Source organism: Petaurus breviceps, unplaced genomic scaffold (assembly GCF_028583685.1).
Source record: "Petaurus breviceps papuanus isolate PSGF00001 unplaced genomic scaffold, PetGlider_PUasm1.0 213, whole genome shotgun sequence".
Classification (NCBI taxonomy): Eukaryota; Metazoa; Chordata; class Mammalia; order Diprotodontia; family Petauridae; genus Petaurus; species Petaurus breviceps.
This window is the reverse complement of record NW_027185860.1, coordinates 10,939,569-10,962,596: the sequence shown is the minus strand read 5'-3', so window position 1 is coordinate 10,962,596 and position 23,028 is coordinate 10,939,569. Positions and strand designations below refer to the sequence as shown.

At 37.5% G+C, this 23,028-nt stretch overlaps 1 protein-coding gene and 1 long non-coding RNA gene across 7 annotated transcripts in view; one reads left to right on the top strand and one right to left on the bottom strand.

The window, feature by feature from the left end:
- The window catches only part of LOC138165587 (uncharacterized), a 116,016-nt gene extending 101,197 nt beyond the window's left edge, over positions 1-14,819 (bottom strand). For all 4 annotated transcript variants that reach the window (XR_011169382.1, XR_011169379.1, XR_011169380.1 and 1 more), the window contains exons 1-2: positions 14,590-14,819; positions 13,255-13,427 (exon numbers count right to left, since the gene is read on the bottom strand). This is a non-coding gene — a long non-coding RNA (uncharacterized lncRNA). The remainder of the gene's footprint in view (positions 1-13,254; positions 13,428-14,589) is intronic.
- Positions 14,820-15,468: 649 nt separating this feature from the next.
- The window catches only part of VGLL3 (vestigial like family member 3), a 60,222-nt gene continuing 52,662 nt past the window's right edge, over positions 15,469-23,028 (top strand). For all 3 annotated transcript variants that reach the window (XM_069093923.1, XM_069093922.1, XM_069093921.1), the window contains exon 1: positions 15,469-15,660. In XM_069093923.1, coding sequence (XP_068950024.1) covers positions 15,535-15,660 — 126 coding nt within the window. In that variant the 5' untranslated portion in view covers positions 15,469-15,534. The remainder of the gene's footprint in view (positions 15,661-23,028) is intronic.

The following is a 23,028-nucleotide window of genomic DNA, read 5'->3' as shown; positions in this document are numbered from 1 at the left end:
TCTCTCTCTCTCTCTCTCTCTCTCTCTCTCTCTCTCTCCCTCTCTCTTTCTTTCTTTTTTGCCTTTTGGGGGGCAACTGGGGTTAAGTAAATTGCCCAAGGTTACATGGCTAGTTTTTTGGTGTGGGTGTTAAGTGTCTGAGGCCACAACAGAACTCGGGTCCTCCTGACTCCCGGGCCTGCGCTTTACTCACTGTGCCACCTAGCATCCCCCTGCTCATTATTTCTTAAAGTACAATAGTATTCCATCACAATTATATACCATGTCTTGTTCAGGCATTCCCCAACTGATGGACATCACCTCAATTTCCAATTCTTTGCTACCACAAAAAGAGCCGCTATAAATAGTTTTGTACAAGTAGGTCATTTTCCCTTTTCTTTTTCCCTAGTAGTGATAATGCTGGGTGGAGGGGTATGCATAGTTGGATTTCCTTTTGGATACAGTTCCAAACTGTGGTCCAGAATGGCTGGAGCAGTTCTGAACTCCACCAACAATTCATTCCTGTTCTCTTAGCATTCTTTAGCATTCTCTTTACCATTCTTTACCACAGCTCATTTTAAGCTTTTAACCCTTTAAACACAATTCTTTTATATGCATTCTCAATTACCAGGCCTTGCTTCTACTAATCATGTATAAGGAAGTTTAAAGCCACATTCACTTATCAAAGTCAGGAATTTAGAAAAAAGGGCAAAGGAGTTTGTCAATCAGAGGTTCCACCCAGTACTTTTGGTTTTTGTCTCTCCACCCATTAATTTGTATGATAAGATCCAAAACTTCTTGGGATGTGCTAGGGGGAAGGGGCAGAGAAAAATGAGGAAAACTTTGGTGTTTCAGACCCATACAACTCTTGGGGGTAGGGGACATAACATTCTTAACTTGTTTGAAAAGTCCCTTAAAATACTTTGAAGGGGTATGTAATCTCTCAATTGGGAATTAATGGGAGTCCTAAGAACTTTCTTTAAAAAAATTATTAATTTTCAGTTTGCAACTTTTGCTTTTATAAGATTTTGAGTTCTAAATCCCTCAACCCCCCCCCCTCAGTCACTCCCCCTTCCCTAAGACAGCATGCAATTTGATATGTTATACACACACACACACACACACACACACTACACAAAGAACTTTCTAATCACAAATCAAGAGGCTTGGTTCAGAGACCTTTAAGGCTAGCTAGAGGAAATGAGCACACATAATAAATTTAATCTTAGCTGGGAGGTACGGTACTCTACCTGAATTTGGAACCACTCAGTCCTAGATCATTGTCTCTTAACTAAGAATCTGCAGCCTGCTTTTAACCAAGAATGTATTTTAGGAGAGGCAGCACAGAATAAAGGCAGCTAAATAACACAATGGATAGTACCCCACGCCTCTGATCAGGAAGACTTGAGTTCAAATATGACCCATATCCATTCTAGCTGTGTGACCCTGGGTAAGTATCTTAACCCTATTTGCCTCCTCCATCCATTAATTTGTATGATAAATATAAAATGAGCTGGAGAAGGAAGTGGCAAACCTCCAATATCTTTTCCAGGAAAACCCCAAATGGGGTCATGAAGAGTCATATACAACTGAAAAATGACTGAACAACATCATTGCATACATTAGGGTAGTTAAGTGGTGTAGTAGTGTTGAATATGGGGTCAGGAAGACTCATCTTCCTGAGTTCAAATCTAGCCTCAGTAACTACTGTACGAACCTGAGTAAGTCACTTGACCTTGTCTGCCTCAGTTCCTTATCTGTTAAATGTACTGGAGAAGGAAATGGCAAATCATTCCTGCATTTTCACCAAGAAAACCCCTAATGGAGTCATGAAGAGTTGGATGGAACTGAAAAGTGACTGAACAACAGCAACCAAAGAAAAAGCAAGATATAAAGGGGAGTCCTGGGTCTATCTGTGCTATCTTAGACTAAGACAACTTTCCTGAGCCTCAGTTTCCTCATAAATGAAATGAGAAGGGCTAGATGATTTCTGGGATTGCTTCCCACTTTAAATCTTAGATTCTATGATACTTCTAGTAATTGTGTTTTGTTCAGTTGTCTTCAGTTACAGATCTGAGTGGAAGCCAACTCACAGAGAACCTTGAACTTGTAAAGCATTTCTTCAAGGCCCAGAGAGAAGAGGTTGTAACTCAAGTACTACTAATGTCTTTTAAAAATCTAAGATGATTTGTAACTCATGAGACTTTTCTCAGTATTACGGTAGTTAAAGATATATATATATATATATATATATATATATATATATATATATATATATATATATATATATATATATATATATCTAGATAGATAGATAGATAGATGATAGATAGATAGATAGATAGATAGATAGATAGATAGATAGATAGATAGATAGATATAGACAGAGGATACTGGGTGAGTTGAATATGAAGGGATGATATCTAAAGAATAAAATTAGGGGGTGAGAGGGGAATATATTGGGAGAAGGAGAAAGGGAGAGATAGAACAGGGTAAATTATCTCATATAAAAGAGGCAAGAAAAAGCTGTTAAAATGGAGGGGAAAAGTGGAGAGGTAAAAGGGAATGAGTCAACCTTACTCTCATTGGATTTGGCTTAAGGAGGGAGTAATATACATACTCAATTGGGAATCTTATCCCTCTACAGGAAAGTAGGGGGGAAGGGGATAAGAGGGGGGATGATAGAAGGGAGGGCAGATTGGGGGAGGTGATAGTCAGAAGAAACCCTTTTGAAAAGAAACAAGATCAAAGGAGAAAATAGAATAAATTGGGGATAGGATAGGATGGAGGGAAATATAGTCTTTCACAATATGACTACTATGGAAATGTTTTGCATAACTACACATGTATAACCCATATTGAATTGTTTGTCTTCTCAATGGGGATGGGTGAGGAGGGAAGAAGGGAGAGAACCTGGAACTCAAAGTTTTAAAAATAAATGTTAAAAATTGTTTTTACATGCAACTAGGAAATAACATAAAAGGCAATGGGGTATAGACATCTTATCTCTCTCCTACAAGAAAGTAAGGGAGAAGGAGGTAAGCAGAGAGGTAATGGAAGGAATGGAAGCCTGGGGGAAGGGGTAATCGGTATGTTTGCCATCTTGGGATGGAGTGTAGGGTACAGATGGGGTGAAAATTTGGAACTCAAAATCATGTGGAAATGAATGGTGAAAACTTAAAATAAATAAATTCTGGAGATAAAAAAATTAAGATGGTCAGTCAGTTAATTCCTTGTGCACTTAGGTCTTTTTCTTTCTTCACCTTTTCCTTGACTCACTGGAATGCTTTGTTTTTTATGTCTCAGACATGCCTATTTTGATGAACTAAAATACTCAGAAAAAAAAACACTTATCAAAATATTTCTTAATCTTGTTAGTTGTTTTTAAAAATGATTCGGATACAAAGCTTCCATGTTAGTATATTACTGCTTACCAGAGACATATGTCTCAACTAAAGAATCTGCATCTACTCCAATGCTTAATAACAATAATAGCTAACATATATGTATACATATACATACATATACACATATACATATACACACATACATATGTGTGTATAGCTTACTATGTGGCACCATACTAATTATTATCTCATTCAGTCCTCACAACAACCCTGGAAGGTAGGTGTTATTTCTATCCCCATTTAAGGAATTCCCCAGATGAAGAAACTAAAGCAATCAGCAGTCATGCATCCAGTAAGTATCTGGGGCTGAATTTGAACTCAGATCTTTCTGATTCCAGGCCCAGGGCTCTAACCACCGTGACAAGTAGTTTCTTCACCATAGTGTGGAAAAGGCTCAGGATTCCTAAAAACTGTATCACTAAAGTATAAGATAGTGAATGTCCTAATAAGTTGAAAAGAATTGCAATATGGCAGTGGCAATGGAATCTGTCATCCAAACACTAGTCCAGTTTCTTGAGGAGTAGTTCATTTCTCAGGTATTGGATATCACAGAATGAATTTGTTAGGCTCAACTCATTAAAAGCAAACAAACATAAAACCTGTTTACTAAGATGGAAGGGGGAAGAGGAAACATTGGTCATTGGATATAATATTTTTACCAAAGAAGTTATGGTCTTTTGGAAATACTGAAGTTTTCATTCTTATTTGAAGTCAACATGTCCAGAATGTTCCTAGACAAACCCTCCATTTTTCTGAACGTCATTTGGAAAATTATCACCAACCTTTGAGCAAGCTTGAGGTTCACAATCATTATGCTCAACTCTTCACTCTCCCTCATTTCATAAATCAGCTGCCAAATCCTATTTGTTTTTATCTCCATGACATCTCTCACATCACCCCTATTTTCTCACCTCCAGAAACTGGGGACTCTGCTCCTAATCCCCTTAACTTTCATAGGTGAGCTTTCACTTCATTTTACCTAGGACCAAGCATTCACACCACTTTCAGGTCTTCTCCAGCCCTTGCTGTAGTTTATAATCTTGCCCTTCACATTTTTCACCCTCTTACCATTGTGATGCCTCCTCCCATTAGAATATGAGCCCCAGGAGGGAAGCATGGCTTTCTAACTCATATTTGGCATATAGCAAGCACTTACTAAAGGTTTTACTATCTATCCATCCATTCATCATCCATTTCTGTCTATATTCATTCTTCTATCATCTTTTTCTATCTCTATGTATCTTCTTTTCTCTATTCGTTCAGCCACCACATTATTTGTGATCTCATTATCTTTCAACTAATCTATTTTGATAGCCTCCTAATTGACTTTCCTGCCTTAACTGTTTTCTCTAACTTATCTTCCATACAGCTACCACAGTAGAATTTCCTGAAGCACTGATTTGACTATTTCATTTCCCTACTCAAAAAAACAAAACAAAGCAAAACAAAACCCAAAAAACCTCCAGTGGCTTCCTATTACATCAGGGATTAAACATAAACTTCTCTCTTTTGGCATTTAAAGGCAAATATAATGTGGCCATATTATGTCCATCACCACCATTACTACTCACTGCTCCTACTCCTACATATAAAAACAACATCCGGAACAGAATTCAGATTTATATAATCCCTTAAAGGTTTACAAATTTATTTTGTACATTATCTCAATAATCTCAAAGTTCATCCTTGGATGAATTTCTTAGTACTCCCACTAGAAATATGATATATGAATTAAGTAATAAAGAGTGAGATTATAAGCAAGTTAGGAAAACAAGAATAGTTTACCTGTCAGATCATTGGAGAAAGGAAGAATTTATGACCAAGCAAGAGATAGAGAACATTATGAAATGCAAAATGGATGATTTTTATTACATTAGATTTAAAAGCTTTTGCACAAAGCCAATGCAACCAAAATTAGAAGGGAAGCAGAAAACTGGGAAACAATTTTTACAGTCAGTGTCTCTGATAAAGACCTCATTTATAAAATATATAGAGAACTATATAAGACAAGTTTATTTTCAGAGGAAGAAATTAAAGCTATCTACAGTCATCTAAAAAAATGCTCTAAATCACTACTGATTAGAGAAATGCAAATTAAAACAACTCTGAGGTCCCACATCACACCTATCAGATTGGCTAACATGACAAAATGGGAAAATGAGAAATACTGAGGAAGATGTGGGAAAATTGGAACATTAATGCATTGTTGGTGGAGTTGTCAACTGATCAGACCATTCTAAGAGAGCAATTTGGAACTATGCCCAAAGCGCTATAAAACTGTGCATATCCTTTGATTCAGCAATAGCACTACTAGATCTGTATCTGTAATGGTAATGGTAATTTGAAGATCTTCCCTGACCCTTAATAAGCCTAGGAGAATTTGAAGCCCTTCCCTGCTTTGAAAATAAACTCTGCTCCCTAATAGGCTGAATGTAGTCATAATGGAGCCTGTGGTGTGAGGAATTTGCTGAAGGGTTGAGCAGAGCCCACTAAAAGCTGGGATTCAGAGCCAGACAGAGGGTGGGAGAGAGAGAGGACACTCAGGCAAGGAGTTAGGTTTGTGAGTAAAAGAATGATCTTATATTGGTTTGTGGGAAGGCTAAAGGATGCTGTGGCTCTCTATACTGTTATAGCTAATTAACTTCTTTGCTACTATGATGGAATCAGCTTACTGGTTTTGGGATTTGGTCTTCTAATGTCTGAATATGTTTTGCTTCTGCCTTCTATATGGATAGTCTATTATATTTTGCAACTGAGCACCATGTGGGAATATTTATAGTCACGGTCAGTATATTTATAGTGACCATGGGCACAGTAAATATTGCATTGGTACTACAGTATCCCAACAAGATAATAAATAACTGAAAAGGACCCACATATACAAAAATATTTATAGCAGCTCTTTTTTGTGGTGGTAAAGAACTGGAAATTGAGGGGATGCCCATCAACTGGGGAATGGCTGAACAAGTTGTAGTATATGAATGTAATGGAATACTGTTGTTCCATAAGAAATGATGAGCAAGCAGATTTCAGAAAAACCTGGAAAGACCTTCATGAACTGATGCTAAGTGAAGTGAGCAGAACCAGGAGAAATTCTACATAGTAATAACAACATTGTGCAATGACTTTAATAGACTTAGCTCTTCTCAGCAATGCAATGATCTAAGACAATTCCAAAAGATTCAGTATGGAAAATGCTACCCACATGCAGAAAAATAATTATGGAGTCTGAATGCAGATAGAAGCATACTATTTTCTCTTTTTGTTTGATTTTTCTTTCTCATGGTTTTTTTCCCTTTTGTTCTGATTCTTCTTTCACAACATTACTAATGTGGAAATATGTTTAATATGAATATAAATGTAGAGCCTATATCAGATTGCATGCTATCTTGGGGAGGAGGGAAGGGGGAGAAGGTGAGAAAAACAATTTATAGCTCCAAATCTTATAAAAATGAATGTTGCAAACTAAAAACAAATTAATAAAAAAAGAAAGGAATTTGACATCCACAGTGCCTCTGGATATCATGTTCTTTTTTTCTAACAGCTTATTTTGACCCCAGCATCTGAAGAGGTGGCCCCTTGGCTGGCATTTTTACTCGCTTTTATTGTATTGTTTGCATGGTTCCTTAGTTGGATCCCACAGTGCCTTTCACAAAGCAAAACATTGCAGGACTGTTCCTGTGTAGACTCACAGGCTGCAGCTCAAGCTGTTGACAATTACCACTGAGGTTCTTTATTTAAAAAAAAAAAATGATGAGTAAGATTTTAAATACCTCTGGTTGACCCAGAAGAGACAGAAACACTTAAAAAATGACGAGGGAGCCTGACTCAGACAAGCTCTTCACTCATGTGGAGCTGAGTGGGTCCTTTCCTCTCTTCTCCACCATGATGCCAACACTGCATCTTAGAATCCCCCACCTCTAACCAAAGCAATGCCCTGAAAGAACATTCCCCCCCTCTCTGCTGATAGTTTCTTTCCTTTTTTCTCCTCTATTTAGGGTAGATTCTCAGTAAGTTTACAAACTGAAGAATTTCACAGAATCTCTAGTTTGGTATACTGCATGGTTATTTAAATGGTGGAGGGAAAAAGTATATACAAATAAATGATCCTTTAACTAGAATAAGAACTACCAGAGACTATATTGACATACTTTTGCCAATATACACATATATAAACACATGCAAACAAAAAGCTACATATAACAACTTAGGTAAGTATTTTTTTTTCTATTGAGAGTCATCATGATCTAGAGGACAAGATGCTGAATTTAGATAATCTACCTCTGACTTTTATTAGCTGTGTGATCATGAGTAGGTAGCTTAACTTCTTTGATCATCAGTTTCCTCATTTGTAAAATGGGCAAAATAACACTTACATTACGTACTTGGAGGATTATGATGGGACTCAAATGAGGTAATGCATAAGAAGTATATTGGAAACTTTTAAATCCTGTGGTGTTGTGCAAATTAACTGAGCCAAAGCAAAGTAATTAAAGTCTGACAGAACAGACTTTATGACTTTTACATTGTTGAATTTTTCAGTCTGCATTTTATTTTCCTTTTGTCACTTTTTTTACACAATTTTGTACTGATTCCACAAGATGTTGACATAGATTCTTTAATTCATCATCATGAAACCACACTATAATTACATTGGAGTCTTTTTTTTTCCAATCCTAGATTTGATTAAAGCCTGTAATTTTTCAATGGGCTTTAAATCAGGTGAGTTTTAGGCCACTGAGGAATATTTATCACCATCTATTGCACACATTTCTTAACCTATTATGACAGATGACATGGTGTAAGGTTTTGTTGTTATATTTCAATTTCAGAATTTCTGTAATTCCAAAATAATTTTACTTTTCAGTATATCAATATATTTATCACATAGGTCATCATTCTCTCAATGGGCACAAAACTTCCACACCAAATGGAAATTTAAAGAAAAAAACACACTTCCCCAAATATATATTTTTGAAGTAGATTGCTTCTGATCTAATTAAAGATACTCCAAATCATACATGCAATTCTTCTTACAATTGTTTTGGTATTATGCTAAAAAGTGAGTTTCCTCAATAAACATGATCTATTCCCAATCATTAGCAGTCTATCTTTGTATTGTCTTGTCAACGACACGCATTTTTTTCTTCCTGACAATAGTTAGCATCTATTAAAAAAAATTGTCTCATTGTTTTTTCAACTTTATTAAGGCAATGCTATATTGGAGAGAAATCAATAATGACACCTACAGCTTTCAAATTCCTTGAAGTTCTTTGCTTGCTTTATGATATTTAATCTGGCTGTTTTGTAGCAATACTTTTTCGGTTCTTGCCATTAATTTTTTTTATTCTTCAGTGTCACTGATGCTTATTCAGCCAAGGCAATATCTCTAACAGTCATTCAAGCATTCTCTAAACAAAATGAAGAAGCAAACAAAAGCCTACAACTTTTATACACTTCTTTAGGAGCAATATCCCTTCTTAAAAACCACAAAATGTAAAACACAACAAAAGACAACAATGAAACACAAGCACATTGGCATGAAATCTAAAATTCAACTGACTAAGAATTAACTAAAAGGTGGAAAAAGCAGTTCAATCTAGTTTCACTGGGTCAGGGTCAAACATTCTGAGTAGCTTTGTGTCAGTAGAAAAACACAATCATAAGCATTATTGTCATAAAATTAAATCGTATAGAAATTTTTGTTCATTCCAAGTAATTTGCACACAACTGCATTTCTTATATGAAAGTAGTACTACTGTCTCCCTGTAAAGACATGAAAAATTGAGTTGTTTTGTTTAATAGTGCTTTAGTATTGATCTAGCCAGTCTTAAAACCTAAAGACCAGTGAATTGTACTTGGAAGATCTTTGGTTAAGTAAAGGGTGGAATCATAGAATCATAGATTAAGCCTTGGATGGGAACTTAAAGGTCATCCAGTCTAACCCCTTCCTTTTACAGATGTCAGGAAAGTGGGTGACTTGCTCAAGGTCACACAACTAGTAAGTGTTCAAAGTGAGATTGGAACCAAGGTCTTTTTAACTCATCAAAATTCTGTGCTGGGCCAGGGTGTAGAACCGAGAAAAATTCTATCTGACTTGTGTGGATATCAAACCTTTGACTCTGGAATAATTAAGAGTAACTAAAAAGCTAACAATAAGTTAACTAGCCAGAAGCAAAAATAAAATCTACTAAGAAATCACAATATCTTAAAAGCAACTTTGTGTTTATTTCTCAGGTTTTTTTTTTTTAAGCTTGTATAGTAATTTGATTGAAATGATTTTAAATAAATGAAAAGAAAGCTTTTGTTCACTTTGGAAAAGGAAAGGCAGAGAAGGAAGAAGAGAAATATTTCCAGAAGTCTGGATGAATCCTCAGTGAGAAATAGGCTTTTGGAATTGTATGTATATCCCAATTTACTTTATACTTATCTTTTTAGAAAAATGGGAAATAAATAAACATATTTACAAATATATAAAATTTATGAATAAATATATATTTATGTGATAGGAATCATACATTATGAGAACCGGAAGGTCTTGCTATTTAAAGATTAATATTATTAAATATTAAATAAATAACATTTAAAGAAAATTGATGTATTTCTATGTAATGCAAATAATTATTTTGCAAAATATTAATTAATGCTGTTTCACAAATCCAGATTTCTGTATTTCTTTTCTGTTTAGGATATAGAATGAGGTAAACCTAAGGGTTCAAATCCTGCCGCATAGTTAAATACATGATAACTTAAGGACACTGACTCTAATCTTTTTGCCCAACTCGCCTCTTATTCATCAACAGCATGGGGAGGAAAGTTGGCTCTTGTGAATGACATTTTTGTATGTCAGTCACTCAGTCACAACAGTCAGTTAACAAACACTTATTAAGCACCTACTATGTGTCAGGTACTGTGTTTAGTTCAAAGGATACAAAGCAAAAAAAAAACACACACACACACAAAGCAGTCCTTGTTCTCAAGGAGGTAAAAAAGAGAATATGTTCTAGATGCAGGAAGACCAGATTATAACAACATTTAATGGGTAGGGTAGGACCAAGTTGTAAAGGGCTTTAAAAATATATCAAGGCTCTGGCATACATCTCCCCATATCAGAGAAGCGAGGACCCCTTTTCTAGAAGAGATGTGACAATGGGGAATGGAAATGCCTGGGAGAATTGTGAATCACATGTAGATGTTCTGTAGCCCTTTCTGTTTTGCTAACCTAATGTAGTTACTAGGAGCAAGTAGGCTAGCTTTTTACTGTAACATTTGTGTGTGTGTCAGCACTCAAAAGAGAGTGTATTAAAGTGTCATCAGACTGGAAAGATAGCTGGATCCTCATTGTCAACTTTTAAATGAAGACATTCAATTTGGGAAATTTCCAGGTATTCCCCCTTGGTGTGTCTCTGCATATCTTTCTAATGCCAGGAAAATTAAATATAATTTTTTAAAACAAAATTGACCCAGAAAGAAAATCAGTGAGGAATATTCTATGGTAGTATTCTCTTTGCCAGCCTTTCAATGCACACACAAAATAGTTCCCTGGACATTTCAGAAAGGATGCCTTTCTTCCTTGAAAAGAAACTCTCCAAAAAGTCAGCTATATAAGAACCACAAACTCCCCATGCTCATTAGTCTCTTTCTTAGCCCTTCATTTTCCCATATGAACATACTGATAGCATATGGGTTAAGTTTCTCCAAAAGAAAAAAGAAATTTCTATTATTTTAACAATTCTACAACCCACTCTACTTCATTGGTACAGTGAAGAGAATATTTGTGACTAAAAGTTATCTTTAACTCTTGAAAAAATAAATTCTCCCAAATAGACATGAAGGAGAGAAGTGATGAATAGGGTTAACTATTTTTCTTCTCAGCTTTTCACTGCCTCCTTAATATAAACAGAAAATACGAATCTTCTGGCCAGATAGGACAAGGCTTGGCCCCCTCCTCTTGATAACTGTCTTCTTTAATACAGAAACTCCCCTGCCCACCAATCAGCTCTAACCAGAATCTCCATAACTCTCAAATTTAGAGGGCCACCTCCAAGAATGGACACATTAAAATCAAGATCAATGTCCAGTCATCTATACCCAGGAAAGAAACATAAAAGAGAAGCGGCAGTAAGGGCTCTGAGATCTAGTCCCTAATTTGCCTAGGGAGGACATATCAAAGCCACCATGTGTTCAATGTCTCATAATGGTTGGTGTGGGAGAAAAGGTCACTATTCTCCATCCCTCATGGGAAGTCCCAGACTTTCATGATGCCATTCAGAGAGCTGAAGGGAGAGAGTAATGAGGGATAGAATATCTATTTTTCAAAAAGTCCACTAAATCATCAATTCCTTTTGCTAAGTGAACAATAATGCACTAAATTTCTCTTATAAAGTTTTGATATCCAAGATATATAAACTGTATTTGTGTGTGTGTAATATAATATGTGTATGTATATATGAATATAATGAAAAATCATTCTCAATAGATAAAATGGTCAAAGGATATGAACAAATTGTTCTCAAAAGAAATATGGCAAACTGTTAATAACCACTTGAAAGCATGCTCCAAATCACTAAAAAACAAGGGAAATGAAAATTATGTTTAACCTTCTACCCTGAAAATTGGCAAAGATGACTAAAGATAGTCAACACTAGACAGACTGCAGAAAGATAGGCATACTAATGCATTGACAATGAAGCTGTGAATTATTGTTAAAATTCTAGAAAGTAATTTGCACTTATGGTAATAAAGTGACTCAGATGTCCATACTATTTTACCCAGAGATTCCATTATTGGGTTTATACTCAAAGGTGGTAATTTGTAAGAACAGGTCCCCATAAAAAATGAAATACTAATAGTGGCATATTTTTTTTTTGTGCTAGTAAAGAATTGGTGGAGGAATAAATATCCATCAATTGGGGAATGTTAAGCAAATTATGATGCATGATGATGATGGAATATTACCAATGAATGTGAACAAGAATGATAAGCATCTATATGTTCAAGATCTAAATGAACTGATTAAGAGTGAAATAAGCAGAGTCAAGAAAAAACTAATCGCAATAACTACATCAGTGTAAATGGAAAGAATAACCACACACATAGAGTGAATGTTGTAATATTATAAAGAACAAGCATAGGGGGAGACAAGGTGGCACAGTGAATAGAGCACCAGCCCTGGAGTCAGGAGGACCTGAGTTCAAATTTGACCTCAGATACTTGACACACTTACTAGCTGTGTGACCTTGGGCAAGTCACTTAACTCCAATTACCTTGTTTTCCTCTCTCCAAAAAAAACGAGAAAAAAAAAGAACAAGCATGGCTCAGATGAAGATATATAAGAAGACATTCATACCTACCCCTTTGTAGAGGGAGACAAGTGTTACACATTGCACATATTTCAGACTTTCAAGACATTGGTCAGTCATGCTGACTTTTCCTTTACTTTTCTTTTTTAATCTTTAAAAAATACTATTTATTATAAGGGATAGTTCTCCTGAAGATGGGGAGAGATAATGAGGGAAAAGATAATGGAGGAAAACACATAGAGACAAATTCTGTTTCCCCCGAAATTTTATGTGAGGAAATACTTAAAGAAGGAACGTGTTCTGTCAAAAGTTAAAGCTAGATCATGTATAAAATAAGGGAAATCCCCAAGTTACTTGTTATGTAACATTTATTGCTTATGAAAAATGATTTGATTCTCAAGAACAAAATTCCACCTTATAGGACTTTTTTAAACAATAAAATGTCTCCTGTCCACATATCAAAGTGAATCAAGATTCTCAGAAATATTTAATAGAAATAATCCTATTTAATGACCCTCTGATATTAAACATCAAATGAAACATAAAAACAGGAGATGCATTCTCACCAAAAGTATTTGCCACTCTGATGAAGGAAATTCAGTGTGACATTAAGAGGGATTCCTTTTAGATAAATGATGTCAACTTCCAGATACTGCAGTCTGTGGATGGCATTGTGCTGATTTGATTAAGCCCCATCACTTTTCAGAGCCCCTGGAAAAGAGGTGTCTGTCTTGTCCATCTGCAGGAAAGATCAAGTGGGTAAAGAATATACATTATCAGGCGGCTAGGTGGCACAGTGAGTAAAGTGCTCCTCTGGAGTCAGGAGGACCCGAGTTTGTTCTGGCCTCAGACACTGTAACACCTACACAAAAAACTAGCCGTGTAAACTTGGGCAAGTTACTTAATACACACACACACACACACACACACACACACACACACACACAGTCCAGATTTCACCATGCATTTGAATGGAAGCTGTCCAGCAGTATGTATATCTGGGACAGGCAAATATAGACTGAAAATGAATTAGGCACAGAATTGAGCTGGGAGAGGAAAACTGGTTGGATTATTTGTAGGAAATGGCAAAGCTCCTTTTCTGACTCCTAAGCTTCCCAAAAAGGAAAGGCCTATCATTTCACTACTAACATTCTACTGGAGATGTTTTCTGCACTCCAGGCATGGAATACAACTGCCTTTGAAGAACTAAAAAATAAGTATCACCAGGAGGGCCATGTGGGGGGAGGGGAGGATAGTGACTGGAAGCAATGTGCATCATTTAGCCAACAATGAACTCAGAGTTCAGGAGCACAAGATATGATAAAGTAACACGCAACTGGTCCTGTGAGCCAAGGGACACAAGAAATAAGATGGACTGGTCATTTGGCGAGAAACAGGGATGACAGATGGACAGCCAGAGGGTTCTCACTAACATGAGGAAAATTTCCAGCAAGTCGGTGGACCCCATGTGGCCAGCTTTGAGCAGGATGGGAAAGCATGGAAGGATTGCAATCTGTATCTTTGGAGGAAACTACCAAGTAAATGAGGTCATAGATCCATTTTAGTATTTGAGCATAACACAATAATGCTGCCGAATGAGATTCCCCTCACCCTCCACTCCCATTAAAGGGTTTTGAGCTTCTTGGAAATAGGGAGCATGTTAACTTGTAAAGTGGTTTTAATCAACTGTTCCTGCTCTATTACTCTATAATGTATTGCCTGAAAAGCTGATTTCCCACAAGCATGCCAGACCGTGAGGTTGTAAAATTGAAATGAAAATTGCGAACAGAATAGCACATAGCATTCTGGGCTTGTTCATACTTGAAATCCTGTTGGCTTTCACTTTGGGGTACTGAGTATGGGCCTTAATCCTTGTTTATATGGAACGTCCTCTAACTTACCTCTGGAGATCGTTTCGTCTGTGATAGGCCCTCTTTTGGGTTAACTCGCTAAAATATTCAGCATAGCAATCGGGTGAAAGAAGGCGATCCCCAAACCTGGCCGCCAGGTGAAGCTTCCACTAGTTGGGGAGAACCCGGGAATTCAAGAAGGTACACCGACTCTCACGCATCATGCCCCCCCACCTGATCCCTTCCCCTCCCTTCCTCCCACTAACTTTCCTCCAGGGAAAAATCGTACCGGGCTTTTCAACTTTGCTCCAATCAGAGCAGCAGCCCTTCCTCTGGGGTCCCCCTGCTGGACGATATGCAGCCGCCCCGGAGGCAGTTAGAGAAACTTTTCAGCTTCTCCCCTCCCTAAGCCGAGGAAGGGAACCTACCCCGACACCCGCCCCCCACCCTCCACCTCCACACCCTCTTTCTCTCCCCGCCCCTAGGCATTCCCCAGTTCTTGCCCAGCCCCGGGAGCTAGTGATAGGCCGAGCGCTGGGCACTCATTGTGTATATGCAAATGAGAGCCTCTCCTCGCCGGGCGCAGCCTGGAGCCGGGCTGCTGTTGCCGCCTCTGCCACCGCGGCTGCCTCTCCTCCTGCCTTTGCCAAGGACTTTGGTGCTGTCATGCGGTGGCAGCTGACCCGCCGGACTGCTGTATAAGTATGAGAGAGGAAGACCCGGAAGGGGGCTGAAGATGAAGGTGTCAGTGCATGGACCGCCGCTGATTGACAAACCCGTGCAAGCCGGAGTCCAGCGTGGAGCCGGAGGCTGGGAAGGGCTGCTCGTAAAAGCCGCGGCAGCAGCCGCTGAGAAAGTAGCTGTGGCTGCGGCGGCGGCTGTGGCGGCGGCGCCAACGGCAACTGCAACAGTAACTGCAACAGTAACTGCAACAGTAACTGCAACAGTAACTGCAACAGTAGCACTAGCTCTGTGGCCACTGTCGCCACAGTTGCCATGAGTTGTGTGGAGGTGATGTATCACCCTCAGCCATATGGAGCAACCCAGTATTTGCCCAACTCGGTGGCAGCAGCATCCTGCCCCACAGCTTATTGCCATACGGCCCCCCAATCCAGCCAGCAGGTGAGTCACTGTCCTGGGGAAGTGGGATGGGGCGTCTGGAACCTGAGGTCTGTTCTGATGTTCATGAGTACTGACTGCGCACTCTCGGGACAGCTAGTTTATGGAGGCTGCCCAGGATGCTGAGAGCTTCACGGTGACAAGCCATTCAAAAGAGGACGGGAACAGGTGGAGGGAGAAAGGGGAGAGAGGTGAGCCAGATTTTGAAAGCATGGAAAAACACCTGAGGTCTGTTGTTGGGCATTGTCTAGCTGGAACGTGCTTTAAATTATCCGGAGTAACTGCAAACCATTTCAAAAATAGCCCTTAGCTCTTATGGTGCAGTTCTTTGAAGCTCAGCAGGTGATGAGCCTTTTTTAGAGTCCATAAAAATAAGACACACAAATAAAACTATCTTCTTTTAAGCCAAATACTTTGTTTTCTTCGGAAGGGAAAAGGAGGTTCAAGCATCCCTGTGTAATGCTGCATTGTCAAATCTAGAAGTCAGATGGTGAAACAGTGAGGTGAAAGTAAAAATGGGCCTGGGGCCTGGTCGCCACTTCCCTTGAATATGGGATATTGAGGCTGGGTGGAGGAGGTCCAGGGGAGTAGAGCAAGTTAGAAGCAAGAACCTGTAGACCGAGGTGTCCATCCAGTCCCAGAGAAGACTCACTCACCTGGTCACAGGTATTGCGGGGTGTAGATCAAAGATTACCGGGGCAGCAGGGAGAAAGAGCTATGAGATTAAGCAAGAGGAATGGAGTATATGTTGATGGAATGCACTCCGCATAAATGGCATTGGCTTCCCCTCATGCAGCCACTGGGTGTGTATGTTCATAACCTAGGTAGCTCAAAGAAAAAGCACATGTCAAAAGAAGTTACACTAAGTCAGTGAGAATACCTTTAGCTTTTGGGGGTCAGGGTGCTTATTTGGAGGGCCTGGATAAGCATATTTTATAGGAGACAGAGCTAAGGAATATCCATCCCCAGAACATTTATATTTAGGTGTTCAGGATTAAGATGTGCCTCTATTTCTTATGAAACTGCCAAACTGCCACCCTCCCCCTTAAAACTGCTGTGCCAATCTAGTACTATTCCTTGGAGACATCAGCACTGATCTTTGGGAAGGAAGACTAAAGCCTATTCAGGGTTTAGGTAGGAATTGCTGAATTTCACTGATTGGCAGCGGAGCATTAGTGCTTGTATTTCATCTAATAACCAGTATGAGGCTGGTCAAAGTTTTATTAGGATTAAAGGGAAAGGATCTCCACTTATATATTCTATTGCTTCTTATCATCTCCTAAGGCCAAATTACTTACCTGGGACAAGAGGGGAAAAAAGTCTTGAGTTTTGGACAAAGTGTGAGGGATTGTGATTGGTTTTCTTTTTCTTTCAAACATATAAGGACAGAGCAGGCTAGAGGAAGCATGGGAAAGGGATACTTGCCATGAATTCTGTGTTTCATGTCAAGACCCTGGACCAGGAGATAGAAGACAGATTTTTCCCCGCAACTGACTTGTCCCTATAGTTGCAATGAGTTGTTTGTTAGAAAAACATAGGACAATATCAGAAATGGATAAATACTTAGGTATTCTCACCTCCCTCACACACACACACACACACACACACACACACACACACGCACATTAGTAGGAGAAGTTGGCATCTTTTACTTAGTCTTGTAAAACTATTAATAACCTCCCTTTAAAATTATAGGAAATTGTCTTTGGCATATCAAAAATACATTTTTTTAATATTAACTAGCAGTTAACTATTAGTAAAGCCAATAGTTTTATTTATAGAAGATAAAGTTGAGAACCAGGATTGCAAGTTATCAAGTTTAGGATATGATCTGATTAAATGACCTGGAAACTGGGTCTACATTATTGTATCTGTATGCCCAGAAAATCATACTATAAATATCAGTTTGTGCCTAAGCTACCCAAATGATGCCAACCACAACACAAACAAAAATCAAGCTGAATTCCTGTACTTTGCCTAAATTATACCTGAGGGCTATTTATAATAGCAGGTCAATTAACCTTACTCCTTTACTTTGTGGCTATGTAAATTTGTTAGTGCTTGACTGATTGATTTGACTTTGAGATTTTTAGTGTATAACTGAATTTTGAATTCTGATTTTGCCTCCCCAAATGTGGTAAAATGACCGCATTTTTAACTGTATAACTCTTTTTCACTGGTTAGTTGAAATGAGAAAAATTGTTTCTTTGAACTGTCAGCTAGTAAGGAGTTTTATACTTTAGTTTTATGACCTATATTTTTGAATGCAAAAAAAAAAAATCAGGAAATTCTTATCAGACTGACAGCATTTTTAGACTATGTGGTGCGTGGGTGAAGTGGGACTAATATTGACTTGGCTCTAATGTAGTCATCTGAGAATACATTTTTTGTTGTTTTGCATTCCATAAGGTTTTATCATTATCATCCATGAAGATTGTTTTCTCCGTACATGGGAAGTGACCCCTAATAGCTTCTTGACTGGGAGACAAAAAAAGCGAACTACAACTCTCAAATTCCTGCTACATTTCAAAAATTTATTTATGGAAAAGCAAGAGAGGAAGGGAAGCAGGAAAAGTGACAGAGTCCAAGAGGCAGAGGGACTGCCCAATAATATTATCCCATCTGATGACATGATAGAAAAGACAACCAAAGTTTGGTATGAATATCGGCCCCTTTTTTTGAGAGGTAGCAATATGCTCTCTGAAATAGACTTTCTTCCACAAATCTGTACTTTAGCAACCAATAGATTAACAGCAACCAATATTCTGTGTTTTCTGTTTGTATAATTTCCTTTTCTTTTAGTGGGAGTTCAAATAACTTTCAGAAATCATTTGAAAATAACAGACTGCCTGGTCCCTCTTCTTTTTCCCAAAGAGGAAATGTCTGAGTTTAAAAATGAAGCTTTTATTTTCTTTATGGCAGTACATTACATTACAAATTGTGCATGGGTGGACGCAAAGATAGATACATTTAGAGGTCTTCAGACACATCGTACAATAGTCATAAAACTGGAAGGAATCTTAGACATTATCTCTAGTACAACTTCCACATTTTACAAATGAAAAAACTCAAGCCAAAAGACACGTTGCCAGTCACATTGGTGGTGATGTAACAGAATGGTGATTCAAAACCACAAGTCTATTGCCTTTAAATCCAGGAGTCTTCCATTGCACTGTGCTCCATAATGTCTTATAGCAGGAAATTCATTAACAAGTTCTTAGTGTTTTTGCAGTAGTTCCTGTCCACAGTGGGCTTTGTTAAGGACACACCTAAAGGTCTCCTTTCTCCTGAAAGACTCAAGTTGGAATGTTTAGTCATAGAAACATCATTCTAAGTTGTAAATGTCATGAAGGTGTCTCCAATGTACTGTGAAGGAGCCTATTCATATTAGATATGCTGTGCTTCTCAGGCACACCTGAGACTACCTGAAAGAATTCATTGGGTTCTATAAATGTGAGTAAATTATAAATGCAGCACTTTCATGCCAGTCCTCGGAATATCTCTTGAAGTACTTAGGAGTTTTTCTGTTCTGCAAGGTCTGGGACTTACCCAATAGATTCCATGCCACCTCTGCTTAAACCTTTTTTCATTGCTTTTACTTCCCACTCCTATACCCATCTACTTCAGGACTGACCTTTTCCTCTACCTTTATCTCATCACTACCCACCTATACCACCACCCCCCCCAAAAAAAAAGAAAAAAGGAAAGGAAAGAAAAAAAATAAGACATTTCTTTACATTATGGCGTACCAGACTGCAGTAACTTCAAGAATCAACACAAAATTTTGAAAGAAGTATAGAGGAAAATTGAGAGACATAAGTCATTGAATAAGGAACTCCATTCTCATCTAAGGAGCTTCCCATCTTAACACAAACTGGATTGTTTTCAAAATTCCTCTTTATTTGAAAGGATAGGTTTAGGCAGGAAGGTTTCCAAAATTGAGCCAGTGTTTTGCAATTTTCAGAATAGGTATTTGTAATATGGCCATACTGTGAGCTTGGTAAACGTCTGTGGTTATTGATTCTGATTGCTTTTTAAGGGAGACAGCTGAGTTAATGTGTCTTCAAACATTAATTTAAAGTAACTGACTCTTGTTGATAGAAGTTCAGTTATAAATCTGAAAGAATTGTTCAAACTTCAACTTCTCTCTGACATTGTGCAAGAGTTATGTACATATGCAATTGTGGGCCATCCCAAACCGATCTCTTGGCAATGACAATTCATATGTGGTAGACTCTTTGACCTTGCTATGATTGTTCAGAAGTGCTTTTAGTAGTGTACTTACTTAAAAACTTTTGCAAGGAAGAAAATTGCTCTGATTTTTTTTCTATCAGTATTTCATTTTTTTTGCTTTGGTTTTTTTGTTGTTATTGTTTTTTTTTTTGTTTTGTTTTTTGCAAGGCACTGAATCCAATTAGCAAAGGAACAGTTATTTATATTTTCTTGATGATTTAGGAAGCATTATTAACAAAAACTATTAAGTCTCAGTATATTACTGATTCAAGCCTACATTTTACCTCAGTGGAGGAAAAGAATAGAATTATACACTAAGTAGATTGAGCATACAGTTGGCTTATTTAAACCAGAGGATCTAATTTTCTTGCAGTTGTAAGCAAGGACTTAAGTAGATTTGTAGGAATTCATGCAGGCCCACTTTGAGAAAGAGCAGTCCCTTATAACTCTCTTCTTTATACAGAGACTTAGGAGCTTGAAGTGTTTCATAGTTCCAGGCACTAGTAACTTTCCAGTCAGAAAAACCAAATCTGGATGAAAAGTAAACCATGATATAACCAAATGAAATTGTTTCTGGTAGCAAACCAGAATGATCTATACCACAAAGAGATGGGGAAATGATCAGAATCTATAAAATCGTATAAATAATATGAAAAAGGTGAAATGTGTTCAATAGATTCTGAAAACTTTCTAACAAGGGTGCACCTTTTAAAATTTAAGTGAGAGGAGTTTAGGATAAGTACCATGAAGTACTTTCTCACAAAATGCCTTATCTACATCTGGAACTCAATACACTTGCATTTGCATAGACCTAGAAGATTAAAAAATAGCCTTTGCTTTCCTTACAATGGGCAGATAGGGAAAATATTCCTATTTTACAAATGAGGAATCTGAGATTTAGGAAGACTTGTGCAGTGTTCTATATCTGATAAGTGCATAGCTGGAATTCGAACCCTTGTCTCTTGATTTCAGGTCCAGCGTTCTTGTAACTGTGCTGCTACTGACATTACTAAGAGAAAGAAATACAAATAGGTTCCAACATGGTTTGAACAGTTTCATGGGTCAGGCAACCTATAAAAGGCTACCAAAAAACAAACAAACTGGAATACAACTAACCTTCCAAGTTAATTCCAGGAAAGATAATTGTTCTCTTTACTAGCTTTTAACTAATTCTTTTCTTTAGCTGATTGTAGCTCAAGGTGTTACTTTGCTAGGTGTTTTTGCTTGTTCTTAGTAGACATTTGAAGATGGACAGTCTTCAAGACTGAAAGGAATAAAGCTGTAATGGTAGAATTCCAGACACTGTGAGGGGAATGGGAGAGATATTGAGGGTAGTGGTTCCTGCCTCAGAATATACCACACAAACTATTTTCTACTTCACCTGCTCAAAATTAACTTCCTTCATTCTACTCTACTATTTGACATAGTATACTTACTTAAAAAACAATTTGAGGTAATAAATAATTAAATTTTAGAACTAGATGTGAATTTAGAGATCATTTTATCTAATCATCTTATTTGACAGATGAGAAATCTGAGGATCAGGAAGTCAAGTGACTTTTCAAGGTAACATAGCTGGTTAGGGGAAGAGCTGACTAGAAGCCAGGTCTCTTTACTCTCACTCTCTAGTTCCATTTCCTTTACACCATGATGGATATACACAAATTCTTTAGAAACATAACAAATGCTGGATGACTACAACGTTTGTTGAAATGTTCCTATGTCTAAAAGGGGAACAAACAAAAATGAATAACTAAGACTGAGCAGCTAACCCCTTAAAAATATGTCATATTGTTTCTGCCAAAAGTCTACAATTTAGGATCACATAGTTTTAGAGTTGGAAATTTCTTCTGATTTTTCATCTGCAAATTGAAGAGACTGGGATCTACAATCGATAAAGACTTTTCCAAAATTCTATGATCCTAAGATCTAGTCTAACTCATCACTGAATAAATCAGTAAATTGAGGCACAAAGATTGTAAGACTTGTCTACGGTCACATAACTTTGGGAGTAATTTATCCTCTCCTATGAATTCAAGATTGGAATAAGCATCCTGGTAAAACTCCTAAGGAGTGTTTGCTATCGGTTTTTCACAGTATCCAAAATGCCCCCTTCTCTACTTCAGGGAGCCTTAGAAACAAGACAACATACCTATCATCACAGACTACTTCCTTCCTTTCTGTTCATTCATCATTATCATCATCAACAACAGCATTTTTATAATGCTTAAAGATTTGCCAAACACTTTATAGCTAGTACCTCATTTGATCTTCATGACAACCCCTGGGAGGAGGTAGGTTCTATTATTATCCCCATTTTACAAATGAGGAAACCAAGACAAATAAGTTAGGTGACTTGCTAAGCCGCTGTCTGATACAGAATTCACATTCAGATCTTCCTTACTCCAAGTCTATTTCTCCACATCTGTACCACCTAGTTGCTATGAATATTGGGATATGAAGAAAATAGCAAAGTTGGCCAAATACCTTAACAACTTTTATATATCTTACTATATAAAGACATATTTACATTTTTCATTGCTTTAATACAATATGGTAAATTTTTTAATAATGTGACAATTTTAAAATAAGAATAGCAAAATTTATGCATTCAAATGTATACTATTCCTTTCAAACTATTCCCCCCATCTAGGGGGACAAATAAACAAATATCAAGGCTGATGTTTGGCCTTTAAGAATTACTTTGGGGGTGGCTAGGTGCAGTGAATAGAGTACTGGCCCTGGAGTCAGGAGGACCTGAGTTCAAATTTGGCCTCAGACACTTAACACTTACTAACAGCATGACCTTGGGCAAGTCGCTAAACCCCAATTACCCAACCTTTCCCCCTCCAAAAAGAAAAAAAATTACTTTGAAAGGCTGAGCTTTGAAATATTCTTTCAAATGATGGCAAATCATTGTCCCTTGAGACTAAATCTAGTGCTCAGAATCATACAGAAGTCATTCTGAGACAGGCAAGGTGAATGATTTGGACAATCAGGGTAATTTGTACCATTTTTTTTAAATTTTAAGAAACTCAAGGTATGTGTATCTATATCTATCTATCTATATCTATCTATCTATCCATCTATCTATCTATCTATCTATCTATCTATCTATCTATCTATCTATCTATCTAT